At 34.9% G+C, this 15,275-nt stretch overlaps 2 protein-coding genes across 2 annotated transcripts in view; one reads left to right on the plus strand and one right to left on the minus strand.

The window, feature by feature from the left end:
• Positions 1-7,216: 7,216 nt before the first annotated feature.
• Positions 7,217-10,726, plus strand: LOC114652118 (liver-expressed antimicrobial peptide 2). Its single transcript, XM_028802318.2, has 3 exons — positions 7,217-7,383; positions 7,993-8,135; positions 9,898-10,726. Exons 1-3 carry the CDS (start codon positions 7,318-7,320, stop codon positions 9,932-9,934), a joined length of 246 nt encoding a protein of 81 aa, XP_028658151.2. The 5' UTR covers positions 7,217-7,317; the 3' UTR covers positions 9,935-10,726.
• Positions 10,727-12,641: 1,915 nt separating this feature from the next.
• The window catches only part of scarb2c (scavenger receptor class B, member 2c), a 155,118-nt gene continuing 152,484 nt past the window's right edge, over positions 12,642-15,275 (minus strand). Inside the window, exon 12 of the mRNA XM_028802315.2 lies at positions 12,642-14,102. Within this exon, the coding sequence (XP_028658148.2) occupies positions 14,058-14,102 (45 nt within the window). The 3' untranslated portion in view covers positions 12,642-14,057. The remainder of the gene's footprint in view (positions 14,103-15,275) is intronic.

A 15,275-nucleotide genomic window follows, 5' to 3' on the forward strand; every position in this document is an offset into this window, starting at 1 on the left:
ATCGCAGGTAAAAATAGATTTATTATGCATTAGAACTTAGGATTGTTATGTCTTACATTTCAACTTTTAAGCAGCAAAGTTCCTCAATACACTGTTCAGTTTTTTTTTTTTTTTGTTATTCACAGAAAACCATTTATATTCATTTTATATTTTTAAACGTTTTGTAATTGAGGAGGACACCAATGCCTCTAAAGAGTCAATATTTATTAAAAATGAGTTAGAACACAAATTACAGTCTAACCAACAAAAGAAGAAACCTGCTGCTTCACCTGGCCTTTCTAAACAGGTTCTGGCTGGTGGGGTGGCTAGTCCACCTCCTACCAAGTACGTTTATCATCTCCCTTTTGTTTTTTTTTTTTTTATCTTAAATGAATCTCTTGGCCTGTTCCTTTCAACAGTCAACCTTTATCCCTACTTTCTTCTTGACCCCAGGCTTATTTTGGCCTCTGGTGTAAGGGTTTATTTTCAGCCAGGTCCAGGAGTCTTCTGCAGAGTCAATGAGTCTTCTTTTTCTACAGGTGTATTGTGCAAGAAAAATCAATTGCTCCCTCTCTTAGTGGTCCTTATAGATTCGGGTCACTCCTGAGTTATGAGAATGCTCTTAAAAGGTCCAGATCTCCAAGGCTGCATGATGATCCTCCTTACTTTACTAATGGATGGTCAGATACCAATGGCATCTTCTGGACTGTTTAGTGAAAACTCACTTTCAAGTCCCTCCGTATTGATTTTTCACCCTTTCCTTACAGGGCACAGTCTTTGTGTTGCACCTCTCATGTGTTGCTTTTTTCTGTGCTAGTGCCAAGGTCTCTTCTTTTCTGAGGGTTTGTTGGGACTTATCTCTGTCCTCTGCCACCTTGATGGTACCTTTGCCCTGCTTGCCAGCATGGCACCCCTTTACGCCACATATAATGACAAAAAAGTCAAGCCCAGTAAACATTCTGATAAGCAAAAGGAAACAAAAATTGATTTTTATGCTGGGAACATGTCACCAACACTTTCTGTCTTATGCAGTACTTAAAATAATTATGTAGACACTACTGATGATCAGAAATGTATGCCCTTTTTTTCCTTGTTAGTCAAACTTATCTGTGCAAACCCACTGGTAAAGACACTCACCAGTGTCCTACTAACATTTTACCGTGTCCAATTTCTTTCAGTAGGAACCTCTTAAATAATTGTACATGACAAGCAGTTCCTCAACAACCCATATCCCCTCCCATAAATCAGAAATCGAATTCAAGTTTACTTGGCATGTGCAGAATACTGTGAAATTCTTACTTGAATGCCTGACCATCATGTAACCTGTTGCCACTGACTGTTGCTGTTGTGTCCTGCCAAAGAAGAACAGGAAGCAGTTTGAATTTGATCTGGGACCATAAGATTAAACATTTTTAAAAAATAAACTAATGTCAAAGAAGCCAATTCAACCAAATAGCAAAGCCAAAATGATTCACATAGTCTTGGAACAAGCAGGCTTTGTAAACAGAATGCAAACAATCTGACAATAAGATAAAAAGAAGAGCAAACATTGTTGATCTAATGTATGGAGCAAAAGTTAAAAAAAAAATGGCAAAAGGCTTCCCTAAAATAAGTAACACCCAAATTAGATTTTTAAATTATCCCAGCCACTAGGATACTAATCCTGTCAAGCCTCCATCTTTTATAGGTGGGCCCAATGACACGATTGGACAAGACAGGAAAAAAGATATTGAAAGTTGTAAATAACATAATCACAGCCACAAAAAGACAGACAAAAAATCAGAATAATGGTAAAATAAATGGCAATTGGAATACTCTACCCAAAAATGTTTTTTTGCATATGTTACTAATTGATGTAGTGTTGGCCACAAAAAATTTTTAATCTCATGCTTTTGTGGAGAAACAACATAACAAAGGTTCAATAGAACGTGACCCAATAGTGACCAGTGCTGGACAATGACAATGTAATAAATGTCCATGAATAAAAAACAAACATCTTATGCAACCTGTTTCTCGTAATTTTTTTTTTTGTTCTTTATTTCGCCTTATACAATTTCTTGTATTAGGAATTTGTTAGTTTTCACATACCCCTTGGGGTCAGAGCACGGGGTCAGAGCGCAGGATCAGCCATTGTACAGTGCCCCTGGAGCAATTACAGGTTAAGGGTCTTGCTCAAGGGCCCAGCAGAGTAGGATCTCTTTTGGCAGTGACGGAGATTCGAACCGGCAACCTTCTGGATACCAGCACGGATCCCAGTCCTTTGCAGGGCCCATTCATTCTCACAGCCACACCCACATCCACACTGTCAAGGCCATAGCAATTAATCCTTTTTGTAGGGAAAGATATTATCAACCAATTACATATTGTAATGCATTCTTGTTTATCATGGAGGCAGGGAGAGTGTGACACACAACTAAGAATTTCACTGTACACATGCATCAGGTAGGTTGGTTTATGTTAAATAAAATCAAATAATGGAATTTTAAAATACTCTTGTTAATCATAACACAGAAGAATGGTGGTGTTCGGACGTTGAAATAAGAATTTCACTGCACTCTATACATGTAACAATACTACTACTACTATAACATCTGAGCCAACTTAGAGTTACCAAATGTTCTAACTTGCACATCATTGGGAATGTCTATGGAAAAAAGAGGAAATGCCACACAGTCAGCAACTGGGCCCTGGTTTTGGATCCTGGATCTATGGAAAAGTACCACTAAACTAATATGCTACCTTACTGCCTGAAATAAAAGCAGTACGTCCAATATACAAATGATGTTTATCTGTAGTGGAGCTGAGCCAGAAGGTGAAGCTCTCAATTTACCAGTCAATCTACATCTATACCCTCAACTATGGTCATGAGCTTTAGTTTTGGGTACAAACAACCAAAATAAGTTTTGTCCACAGGGCGGCTGGGCTCTCCCATAAAGATAGGATGAGAGGTTCGGAGTAGAGCTGCTGACCCACCGTATCATGAGGAGTCAATTGAGGTGGCTTGGGCATTTGATATGGATATCTCCCAGACGCCTCTCTGAAAGTTTTATGGGCACAACCAACTGGGAAAGACAAAGGTTTTGTTGGGAGGTTTATATCACCCAGATGGCCTGAAAACACCTTGTGATCTCACAATATCAGTTGGCAAATGTGGCTGAGGAAAGGTAAGTGTAGGGGTCACTGCTAAAACTGTTGTCCCCACCACCCAGTCTCAGATAAGTGGTGGAAAATGAATGAATGAAAGAATATAAGGAACTTGTTTTGTTTTGTTTAGATTAGAGGGTTTTATATTTTTGTTTCCCTGTATGCATATTAAGGCATTCTGAGACTTTGAACTTTAAAGTCTCATTTAGCTTTAGTCTCATTTTTGGGCCTAGGCAGACCTAAAGTCAGCCTGTTCAATATGAGTCTTGGCTGCCTAGGATATGTATGATCCAGTATAGTCAGACCTGAAAGTAAAGTTGGTATGGCTTTTTTGGGTAGGTTTTTGAACTACTCCCATTTTTAATACTTCATGATAGAATTATTTGCTACGTGTATGTATTGCTGCAAAAAAATTCAATAACCAGTACTATTCCTCTAACAATTCATTTTCTGTACATCTGGTTAATATCAACAATAATCCCAGGTTATCCCGGCCTCAATGGCAAACAAACAATATCAAAACAAACATTTATCTCAGCAAGCTCCATTTGTACTAATTTGATACTGTAAACTTTTGTCTGTATTTAGCAGTAGTCAATCAAATTACCACTGTCAATATTTTCATATAATCTTAAACATCTCCATTGCTGGCCTGGTTGTAGCCAGCATGGCATCTGAATGCAGTGGGTTTCCACTCCCTTTGCCATATTCTAATAATGAAATTATAAGTAAGGTAACAGTGGTTAGTACTGTTCCTAACTTGTTTCAAGTTGCTGTGACCTCTCACTCAGTCCAACACTTTGCCTTTAACCAGTGGCTATCCCTTATATAATGAAGTACCATGTAACATAATGGCTGAAAATAAAATAATTTTATTTACAATTATTTTGTTGATTTCACAGCTCCATCACAGTAGATACATTACATATTACTGAGTCATACTGTATGTGTTTAGATACTCCTCTCCAATTGTCTGATGAAAATAGTCTGAGATGGCAGGCAGACCACACTGTCACCCTGTGTAAGCTCGGCCACAAGGCACATGTAATTTTTTTAGGTAGGTTTTATCAGTTACTACAAAGTCATGTTATGAGATGTTAAGGCAGGCCAACTTGCACAAAACTTAACCGCAAGACAATGCAGACATAAGAGTTCTTTCTGAATGTTTTCCAACCACTTTGAACCTTGTTCCTTTTTCTTATGTTATATTTGTATCTGCAGATGAGTAAAAGGTCACATTAGGATAACTCTTAGACTCTCTGGATTAAGGACCATTAACATCTACTCAGATGCTTCACTTTCACGTTTATTTTGCCATGCGTAACAAGTGTTAACACAATTCTGCTTGGACAAAAGAATGCTGGATACTAGAAAAAGTTTAGATTTAATGCTGTGCTCTCAAGCAGATGTTGGTAACTTTAATCATAACCTGGAAACTCCAAGAATCTGTTGCAATTGTGGGTATCTCCCTATGCCAACAGAAATAAACCAAAACTGATTTTAGGGACAAACCAATTGATTGACAGTAAATCACTGCCAAGGTCAAAACCAGAAAGACTAAACACATAAGCAACAAGACAAAAAAGAAATATGTAAGTCAAAGTTAGAAAAAACAGAGCAGTGGTCCTTAAGGTGACTTGAAATTCTGTTTCTAACTAAAGCAATCTGTAGCAAAGATAGAATTGTTTTTATATCTTAATACTTTTATGTCCTCTGTACTATGGTACTAGGGCATGGTACCACATTGGTTTATGCTGGGGTGTCGAACTCCTATCATGGAGGGATACTGTGGCTGCAGGTTTTCATTCTAACCATTTTCTCAATTAGTGACCAGTTTTTGCTATTAATTAACTTCTTTTGCCTTAATTTTAATTGACTTGCTATTTAAGACTTAGACCCCTTAATTGTTTCTTTTTCCTTAATTAGCAGTCAAACAATAATAAGATACAAAAGGAACCAACATATGACCAGCTAACCGTTGTCCAACAATGTCTGAAAAAAAGAATGGTGAAGGTCTTAATAATGTTGATATTCTCATGTCAGCAAAATATTTTGGTGGTGGTCTTAAAAGAAAGTCAATAGTGCTGGAAATGTCTGCTGTGGTACAATGAGAGCATCAACAAGCCATGGAATTAAATAATGGGTTTAGTTAACAACAATAATCAGCTTCTAATCAAGAAAGTAGTTGGAAAGGAACTGGTTGGAGTTTGATGCCGCAAATTAGTTGGTCATCTGTTGGCTCACTTAACATCTCATTTTTGTCTGGCTACCATTTAAGGAAAAAAGAAGCAATTTAGTGGACTTAGTGTTAAACAACGTGGCAGTTAAAATGAAGGGAAAATAAGTCAATTAACAGCACAAATTGGTCACTGATGAAGAAAGTGTCAGGAAGAAAAACATGCAGCCACAGCAGATCTCCAGTTTCAGAGTTAGACACCTCTGCTTGATACCCACAATGCTGTGACAAAAAGACACACTTTATCTAGAAAACAGTTTTTCGTTACTCTTCTTCTTAATACTGATAGTGTTGTACATTCAAGTAACACAATCACTACAAAATGGCAATATTCAAATTACGCTCTCTCTTTAGTCCCGCGTGATATTGGGTCTCATAAACCAGGGAACATCGGTTAGTGGTCGTAGGCAAACTCAAACACACAATACCCCTTTAAACTTCAATAAAACACTCCCATTGCTAAAAGCTATAAACTAACATTAAACACAACTGTTTGAAACCCAACATGAAAGAATTCATCATTAACAGTTTAATTTTAGGTGGAGCACCACAGAGCCTCCTGGAATGTCAGTGCCGTCCGTCTCTTCAATACTATGATATCACAAGTCGTGTGCTTAGCAACTAATCGCTGTTTTTAACAAAAAACATGGCTGCAGACATGGGAAAAATAGCTTAAAATGGCAGCCATCATAAAAGTACTGATAAAGAAAATAGCAATGCATTTGATAAACAATATAAAAACATAACAATACAAACAATTACTGAAAAGAATTTTCTCTAGATCAAAAATGTTAATTACAATTATAACAGTAAGAGCTTTCAAAATATGCACTAAGCCTAGCCTCGATAGATAGATAGATAGATAGATAGATAGATAGATAGATAGATAGATAGATAGATAGATAGATAGATAGATAGATAAACATAAATGCTTTTAAGAAAATAGACCAACCCCAAATTCACCGCACTTCATCAAAAGGCATCTTCAAGTTAAGTTTTAAAAAACCCTAAATTGATACTACCTCCCACACAAGTTACTTAATGTATTTATGAGTGCTTGTGTATTTCTGTGAAACTTAGTCTTCTCCAACTTTCAATTGTACTTGTATGTTATTGTTGAAGAACAGACTTTAAAGTAAGAGCTGGCATTCACCCTAGTAATTACTTCCATAATTTTAAATGGTAAATGAAAAATATAAGCAAACACAGAAAATGCACAGAAAAGCAGACAGGTAGAGCCCTGTACTAAGGCAGCCAGACATACAGAAAAGGCACTATATGATAGAAAGAAAAGTCAGTAAATAATAAATAAGACATTATGAAGTGTAACAAGCAGAAATGAAGAATTATAGTACTATAAAAATGAATTGTTAACTATATAAAAGATAAATCACTATCAAATATAGAAAAGGCACCATGTAATTGTATTGGTGTGTTAAACTTCTTTAGTAAGATTTCTTAGATGGTATGCTTTATTTCTCTTATTTTTATTATTTGATTACCCATGTGTAAATCTCAAGAAATAGCCCCCCATTGTGCCCTACAGTTTAGCAAAGGCAAGTCCACCTAAAATTTTACCCAGCTTGTTCTTTTTCACTACTTGCAGTGTGTACATATTAATGCAGACAACACCATGAACACATGCGTACAATTGTGGCCTGACTTTATTTTTCAAGTGCTCTATTTTAAAACAGTGAAGCATAACCACAGCCTGCTACTGTAAGTTTGAGAAATTAGGTCCATTCCTACATGAACCCTACAGTAAAAACATGCAATCGGTGACAAGTAAAACATGTGGAGAGATCAGTAATTACAGCTGCCCTTTGTACGATATCAGTCCAAGCAGGTAGCACTGTTCATTGACCTCCACGTGTGTAATCAGCAGATAATCGGTGCTCATATAAAGGCATATAGACCCTGGCTGATTCAAAGCTACTCTTGCGGATTATCACTTCAGCATGAGGAACGGAATTCACATTTTGCTTGCTGCCCTCCTTATAATGGCTTCAGTCTGTGATCTACAGGTAAGAATCATCTCAGCTTTCATAGCATTGATTTATGCACAATCTCAGAGGTTTGAATTAGCTTTCTAACATAGGTGATATTGCTGTAGTATAGGAGCACTTGTTATCCCAGAGTACATTTTGAGGCTGTTAACTTAAGCCTCACAATTACTGAACTATCTGGATGACACAGGTGTCCTACTCCAAAAATAGAAGCAAGATATGCACTTTCCCATTCAAATAAATGATCAAAAATATGAGGGGTTTCTCCAGAGAGTGTGTAGACACTGCAGTTTGGAGATGAAGTATTTAGTGAGCATGGAATTAATAGGTGAAAAGAATGGAGAAATAAGCAATACATATACAGTGTTCTGGAAAATAAATTAAAGAGAGGATACAGAGTTGACTTATGCTTCTTTGGGCATAAATTGTCATTGCCTTTTTCCTTTTCATGGGGTTTTAGTGCTCCAGGCTGCAAATGAACATGTCTCAGAGTGGTGAGGGGTTAAATGTCATCAAGCTGGGGAGACAAATGCCATTTTTTACAAACTAGTCTGATAACAGGGGTATAGCAAAGTTGGGTGTTGTAAAGCACTTTCCTGTTTTAAGAACTTTCTCCCATCCATGCAGGTCCAGGCTGCTTCTCTATCCCATGGAGTGGAAGTCCACCTTGTACGCCGTGTGAGAAGGTCTATGCTGTGGCGCTGGATTACCCAAAGACCTGTGGGCTCCAGCTGTAGGGATCATTCTGAATGTGGCACAAACTATTGCAGGTAAGAATGTCAAGGACTGCAACTGTGAGGGTGGTGACTACCATATGGCATGCTTGAGAGAGAATAATAAAGATCACAGATTTTACTAATACACACCTACAGTGAAGCAGTCATAATCCAGGCTTGAAAATATCAGGATGAATACCTACAAAAATTGAGATTTCCGGTGACCTAAAAATACAGTGGTAGGAATACTTTAAAACATATATATATATATATAAAAAATATGACTGAAACAGAAATCAGACCTTCATGGAATGTCCCACAAAATAAGCTAAGAGCTAGGCCTGAGTTTGTTTTTTTGTCATTCACGCACACAGTTAGTAAATCTCATCTCTTTCATAATTGACAAAAAGAACACAAGTGAGGCACGTCTAAGAGTGGGAGATTCAGACTTCGATCTGTGAAATCAGTAATAAAAACTGGGCATTTTTGAACAAATCTGCTTCCAAAATTTAGATTTTTTTAAGTGCCACACAATTTTCCAAGGAATACATCTTAAGAAAAAACACTGAACAGTTGGGACAAAGAAATTAAAAAAATTAAGGAAAAAGGAAATCTCAAGTGAGAATGTACAGTATATGAGGATTTCAACAGGGAGCTGATAAAAATGTTTTTAGAAAGTTACATTTTGGCACATTTACAGTACATCAGGCCTTTCTTTTCTAAGAGATAGAGTTCATCCTGACAGCAATAAGCACAAAGTAGGCACCAAATCTTTCACACACTCATACACACACTCCGACATTTAATGAAATGATATGCACACATTTTGGGATGAGGCACCAGCATTAACAACTGTTACTACCACAATGGTTTAAAATACTTTCTTTTAAAATAAATTAATTATTTGCATTTCTAGTGCTGTTACTGGTTAGGAATCTCTCGGGCTCTCGTCCCCTTTCTGCTCCACGTCATCTCTATGTGAGGAATTTTGAGTCAGAAGCAGATACTTATTCAGCTTCCCCTTTCCTAGCTGTGCAAGCAGACCTCTCAACTTCCACTGTAACAGGGAAGTGCTTATAACTGAACGAATCCAGTAGATTTGATCAACATACAATATAAATGACATCAGAATGCATGGAAATTGGATGAGAATTATTCTGCCTTTTACATAATTTTTGTACAAACCATTCACATCACTGTCAAACATCTGCACAATGTAAGATGGAGTCATGTTGTGGCACATCCAACCAGCCTTTTCTGGGAGACAGTAGTCTGTGGAAGTACTGTGTGGAGCAAATTGTTTTAGCAATTCCAGAATACCTCACAAGCCCAAGAAACACTACCCATCAAACACACTTGTTTGTATGAGTGATAAACTCATTGAGGTATTCTTGGTGTGTTGTGTACAAGAACTCCGAGTTCATCACAATTCGTCCAATCTAGTTATTATCTAGTTGAGCCCAATGAGAGCCCAAAGAGATGGCATGAGCTAGGTGTATTTTTGCATATTTGATTTAGAAATTAATTTTGTAATTAATAGCATATGCTTTAACTAAGTTTACTTGCAGGTGATGTAAAACAATTCATAATATATATTCAATTGTATTCATTGTAATGTTGAATATTTTTTATAAGTAAAAATATTTCAATACAAGAAAATAGCAGAATGAAATGTTATTAAAAAGAGGTAAAAACAAACTGCTCAAATGTAACTCTCTTGGCTTCACCATTCCTGTCTAAAAGATAGTGAAAGCATTGTTATTATTTGCCAATGCCTTTTTATTAAACCCAACTTCATTTTTCTGTCTCTTGACAGGGAGTCTATTTGCTCCTTCCAGGTATTTTCATCTTAACATCTTGATATCAACATATAAATGAATGGAATTAAACTCCCATGAAGACATCTGTATGGCTGATAAAGAAAATTATGAAGAAAAACTTTCTTGAATACATATCTCTACCCATCCATCCCCTTTGGCTACTATGAATTAAAACCCTTGAAACAGTAAACAGTATATAAACACTGAATCCTTTACACAGCTTGTACATTCTTCCTCTATTTGCTGTCTTTGAAAAGGCTTCTGCTGCTCCAAAGTGTCTACATTTCATAAAGTATATGGGTGTATTAAGGCCATGGGAGTTTCATAGTGTACTTGCTCACCATACATGGAACTGAAAATGTCTGAAATCAGTACTTTGGGCAGCTGTATTGTTCTTTTGGAATTGTTCACTAACAGTACAGTAGGATACAAAGATTATGTTCAGGCAGCTACAGCACCAATGTTCTGTTTTAGGAAGTTTCAGTACTTTACTATATTAGTAAATAAAAAGAGTTCCGATTCTGTCTCTCTGAATTTGTATAAATAAAAGGGAAAAAAGAACACACTGACTTTGCACAATGACATTTAAGAGGAACAAGTTCATATATAGTGATATATATTTATATTTTTGTTATACTTTGAATATTTCCAGTTATGTAAATTTGATGCAAAAAATACTGTAAGTCAAAAATATCTTTTTAAAAGGTTTATTGTTTGTAATAATACAGTGCATTTGGTTTTGTTAAGATTTTGTAAGCATGAAAAAATTACTTTGTAAGAAACAATTTTTTAAACCTACAATAAAATATGCATTATGAAACTGTAGTAATCTGCTATAACAGGTGGCAATTCTTTTATACTAATTTTATCCACACATCTGAATGAAAATATCTTTCCAAGTTACAAACATACATACATGTTTCAGGCTTACTTTATTTAATGTTAATCAAAATTGGTCAATAAAGGTGTACTCAATGTCCAGGAAAGATTAAGTACATTTTGTGATAAACTAACATAAAGTAAAGACAGTGGAACTGACTTGCCTTTAGGAAGCATCATCTTATAAACAGATGTTTATGTGCAACCACCTGTCTACAAGCAAAAAAATCTAATTTTTCATTGCATAGTATTCATGCAAAAAACGTATAATATTAAATAGTTATTTGCACTTTCTAATACATTTAACATTGCCCTGATAACACTAAGAAGTATCTTCTAATAAAAATACATGTCCACTGCAAAATTTCCTCAGTGGTAAGAAATGCACAAGAGAAATAAAAGGGAAAAATCAAACAGCAAAAACATACAAAGTGAGGCTCAAAGAGTGAATTTTAAAAAGGGAAATCATAACAAAAAAGTAAACAACATGTATGTATTTGAAGTGAAGACATAATCAGCTAAATATAAATTTACAAGACCTTTGTTTAAATTCAACTTTCTGACACATTCTCCAGTACAGGCAACTTTTTTTAACATTTTGTTTTCTCCAGAGTAATAATAAATATAATAATTCATTACATTTATATAGCGCTTTTCTCAGTACTCAAAGCGCTAAGTATTTCCAGTCAGTGTCATGCTAATAATTTCAAAGCACTAATTCCTCTTTACATGTCCTCTAAAGGAAACAATCCATTTACAGTTGTTTCTTATTTCTGTACACAGGTCTGAACTAAATGACTGGATCAGCTAGAACAGTATTTTATATAATATCTCAAATACCAGAAATCAATTTACAGACAAGAGGTCTTAAATAATAAGGTTAAAAAAGGAACAAAATGAATAAATAAAAATTAATCACACAAATTTAATACTGCTGTAGTTTTTCAGTCTGCCTTAATTACATCCTAAACCAAAGGCTATACAGTTCATTGCAAAATATATCTTGGCCAAATTAATTGTATTTTACCCCATCTACTGTTTTTTCCATAATAGTTAAGTAGGATGTTCTAATCATGCATATTCCACATTTAATATTCACGTAAGACCTTAAGACTAAAAAGAGTAACATGTTCAGTGTGTGCGATGAAAAGCAGTAGGGAAAATCAATAATGTGTTCTTGCGACACATTTTACTACTTACAGTATCATTAACTGGACCATAACCACTTGCATGATGTTCTCATATCCTTATTTTTTACATCTTTTCCAGTCATATGATATTTTACTCCTCTCGGGATCTTGAAATAAAACTGACAAAAGGAGATATTTTCCAGGCTAAAACCACCTCATTTTCCTTTTGATAACAGGCACAAATATGTAAGCACATCAAGATAAAGATAAATAAAGCAAACAAAGTTCAAATTGTCTTATACAAGTGGAAAATATTTTTGTCATTTCAAAAAAGGAAATGCTGTCTCTTTTACTTTAATGGAAAAAAACACACATGAGCATAGTGCATCATGATAATTCAAGATTCCCATAACTCCAGAATCTTGTAAAGTCTGCAATAACTATACAAAACTTATTTTTCCATGCATCCCAAATAGCAGTTCTGCTATCTCAAGGGAAAAGGCGTTCACAAATCATTTTAAGTGTGGCAGTGTAAATGCTGTAATTGTTCTGATGACAGATATTGTTAAATAGTACACACAATACAGACTACTGAGGTGAGTTACCAATGTGCTTTTTATGGAAGGGTACTCAAGAAATGCCATCAAAAGAGAAAAGTATGAGGTGTTTTTTTGCACGCGTCAGTGACATATGGAGAGGAAAACAATGTTATCAAAACGTTTCCCTTTAAAAAAAGGAAACACGTAAACTAAGAACAATTTAAATGGCAACTGTGCAAACTCAGAATTATTGGATTAACGTAACTGGATACACAAGATGGACGTCTGATGTTGACTAATGTTACTCTAACAAGTTGCAAAAACTAATTAATTAATGGAAATTTCAAAAAAGAAAATCAAAATACGGTACATGAACTAAAAAAGATAAGCATTAGTAGCTTACAAAATCCACTTCACATCCTAGCATAATAATATAACATAAAAAAAGAAAAAAAGGCCCAGGATTAATGCAAGCTTCTTACTGCATGCCAGTTTCTCTGACATGAGTAAAACAAAGAAGAGGAGAGTGTGCATACTGATAATGTTTATAGAAGTACATGATAAAATCTGAACATACAGTCTATCAGGTGCATAGATTACAGTACAAAGTTAAGCTGTCTACAAAATTCTAAAGTCTATTTGTGCTGCAGAATCAGTCGTTCAATGTTACAACACTAGAAAAGACTTAATCATTAATGTAGAAAGCTAAGATGAAAAACATTTAAATAATGCTGAAACTCATGATACAGAAAGTTAATGTTGTTTTTCTTGCATTACACTGGTTGTTTCTGAGGGTAAACTATGAATGCCTTTCTTAGCTGTTGATGCAGAAAATATATTAAGAAAACAAACATAAAAGGAAAAGGTAATGCTGAATTAGGAGTTATGGGTTATTTAACATCTTAATATAAAATATTTTTTTGTAGGAGCTCTTTCTTATAGACATATGACAAATAGCTGAAATTTAAAGGACTGCTGATGAGGCATGAAGCTTTTCAAAACTCATTTCATTAGTATAAATCAATGATTTCATAGATGGAGCAGTTGTTTACAACAACGAAAATTATTCATAACTATTTTAGACAGTATGAAAAATTCAGTTCTGTACATGAAATTAAGACTTATTTTTTATACTTGATACATTTTTTTTACCTAAACCAAATTAACATCATTGCACAGTGAAAAAAGTACATTATAGTTACCAGGCCAGTAATTGCTATGAATTGCATAGTCTTTTGGCAACTCTAATTATCACAGGGATTAGTAAATAGTTGTCTAACACATGATACTGGGTCAGATATACTATACTTCTGTTAAAGTAAAATTCTGCAATAGATAGCTCCTAGCAACAATTCATAAGGAAATAAATTAAATTCTGACAAACACATGTACGAAGCAATGCACTATAAGTCATGAACATACATAGCGAATGTTATTGTATTTTATTCAACTAAAAACTCAACCAGGAATTTACTGTCTACACAAAGTGATTCAGGGAACTGTGCAGGCCAATACAAAGGGGAATTGTTGTTTATTTTTTTGACTCGTTCTGATTTCCTCCCATACTCAGGGATGGTTAATCCAACTTCACTTCTGCAGCTACTTTATCTAAGCTGCTGATTGTATAATGGGAACTTGATCATCCGATGTTACCTGTGAAGGAACACATACAAAAATAAATAATAAAGTTGAATCTTTATTAATAGAAGTTTATATTTCTTAAGCAAAACTAATCACAATATGACACTAAAAAAAAACAATTTCAGTTACAGAAATCACTTTAAAGAAAATAATATTATTAAGTAATATTAATATTAGCTGGAATATATCTAATATTTAAGCCACAGAGTTTATAGCTCTAAGCAATCACTTCACTACTATTTGATATTACAGAAACTGCAAAACCCCACATTTATAGCAAATGTTAACACGATGGTATTGTTGTTACAGTCAGAAGAATCTAGGCATCATCACTGCATGTGTGCAGCTTGCACATTCTCCAAATTGATCTAGTATGAGTGACTATACCCTGTGATAAATAGATGCTCCATAGAGAGCAGATAAGGCTCCTGTCTTACAACTAATGTTGCTAGGACAGGCTCTGACTTCTTGCACATTGCAAGACAGTTTAAACATTTTGGGTATCATAACAGCTGGCAAAATGTGTTTAACACATTTAGTAAAGAGAATCCATTTGTTTTAAAACAAAACAAATTCCTACTTTAAATAGCAATATAATTCTGAACATCATGACCCAACTTTTGTCTTGAAGGAGTTTTGCCTATTCTTCCTGTGTCTGTCTGTGTTTTTTTGTTTCTGGTTTCTCTGTTACCAATCTACCATTAGATACAAGAACTGTTGCCATTTCTATTTATACTGCATTGCATTTCATTGGTTCAAACGTCTGACATGCTTCTCCACAATTATTTAGCTCAGAGTTTTAAATTATCATTCGAGTTCATAAGTATGTCATTAGCATAACTCTAACTGTCATACAGTACATCTGTATACTCATTATTGACCCCACTGTGGGAGTGAGCTGGCAGAATTAGAAATCAACCATGGATAGGGTGCCAGTTCATCACAAAGCACACTGAAACATGTAAAGTTTGCTGGTGAAGTATTTTTTAAATTAATTTTATTTAAAAGCAAATAACAATCCATACAATCAAATCAAACTTAACAAACCAAGATTCAACCCCATGCAAAAGAAAGAAAGAAAATACAGCCAGCCAACAAAGCAATTTTTTAAAGCAGCAAGGAAGGATGAGTATCCTTTCCCTGATATAGAAGTTTATTCTAAAATGTTATTAATTAGATTCTGCA

This window comes from Erpetoichthys calabaricus, chromosome 5 (assembly GCF_900747795.2).
Source record: "Erpetoichthys calabaricus chromosome 5, fErpCal1.3, whole genome shotgun sequence".
Classification (NCBI taxonomy): domain Eukaryota; kingdom Metazoa; phylum Chordata; class Cladistia; order Polypteriformes; family Polypteridae; genus Erpetoichthys; species Erpetoichthys calabaricus.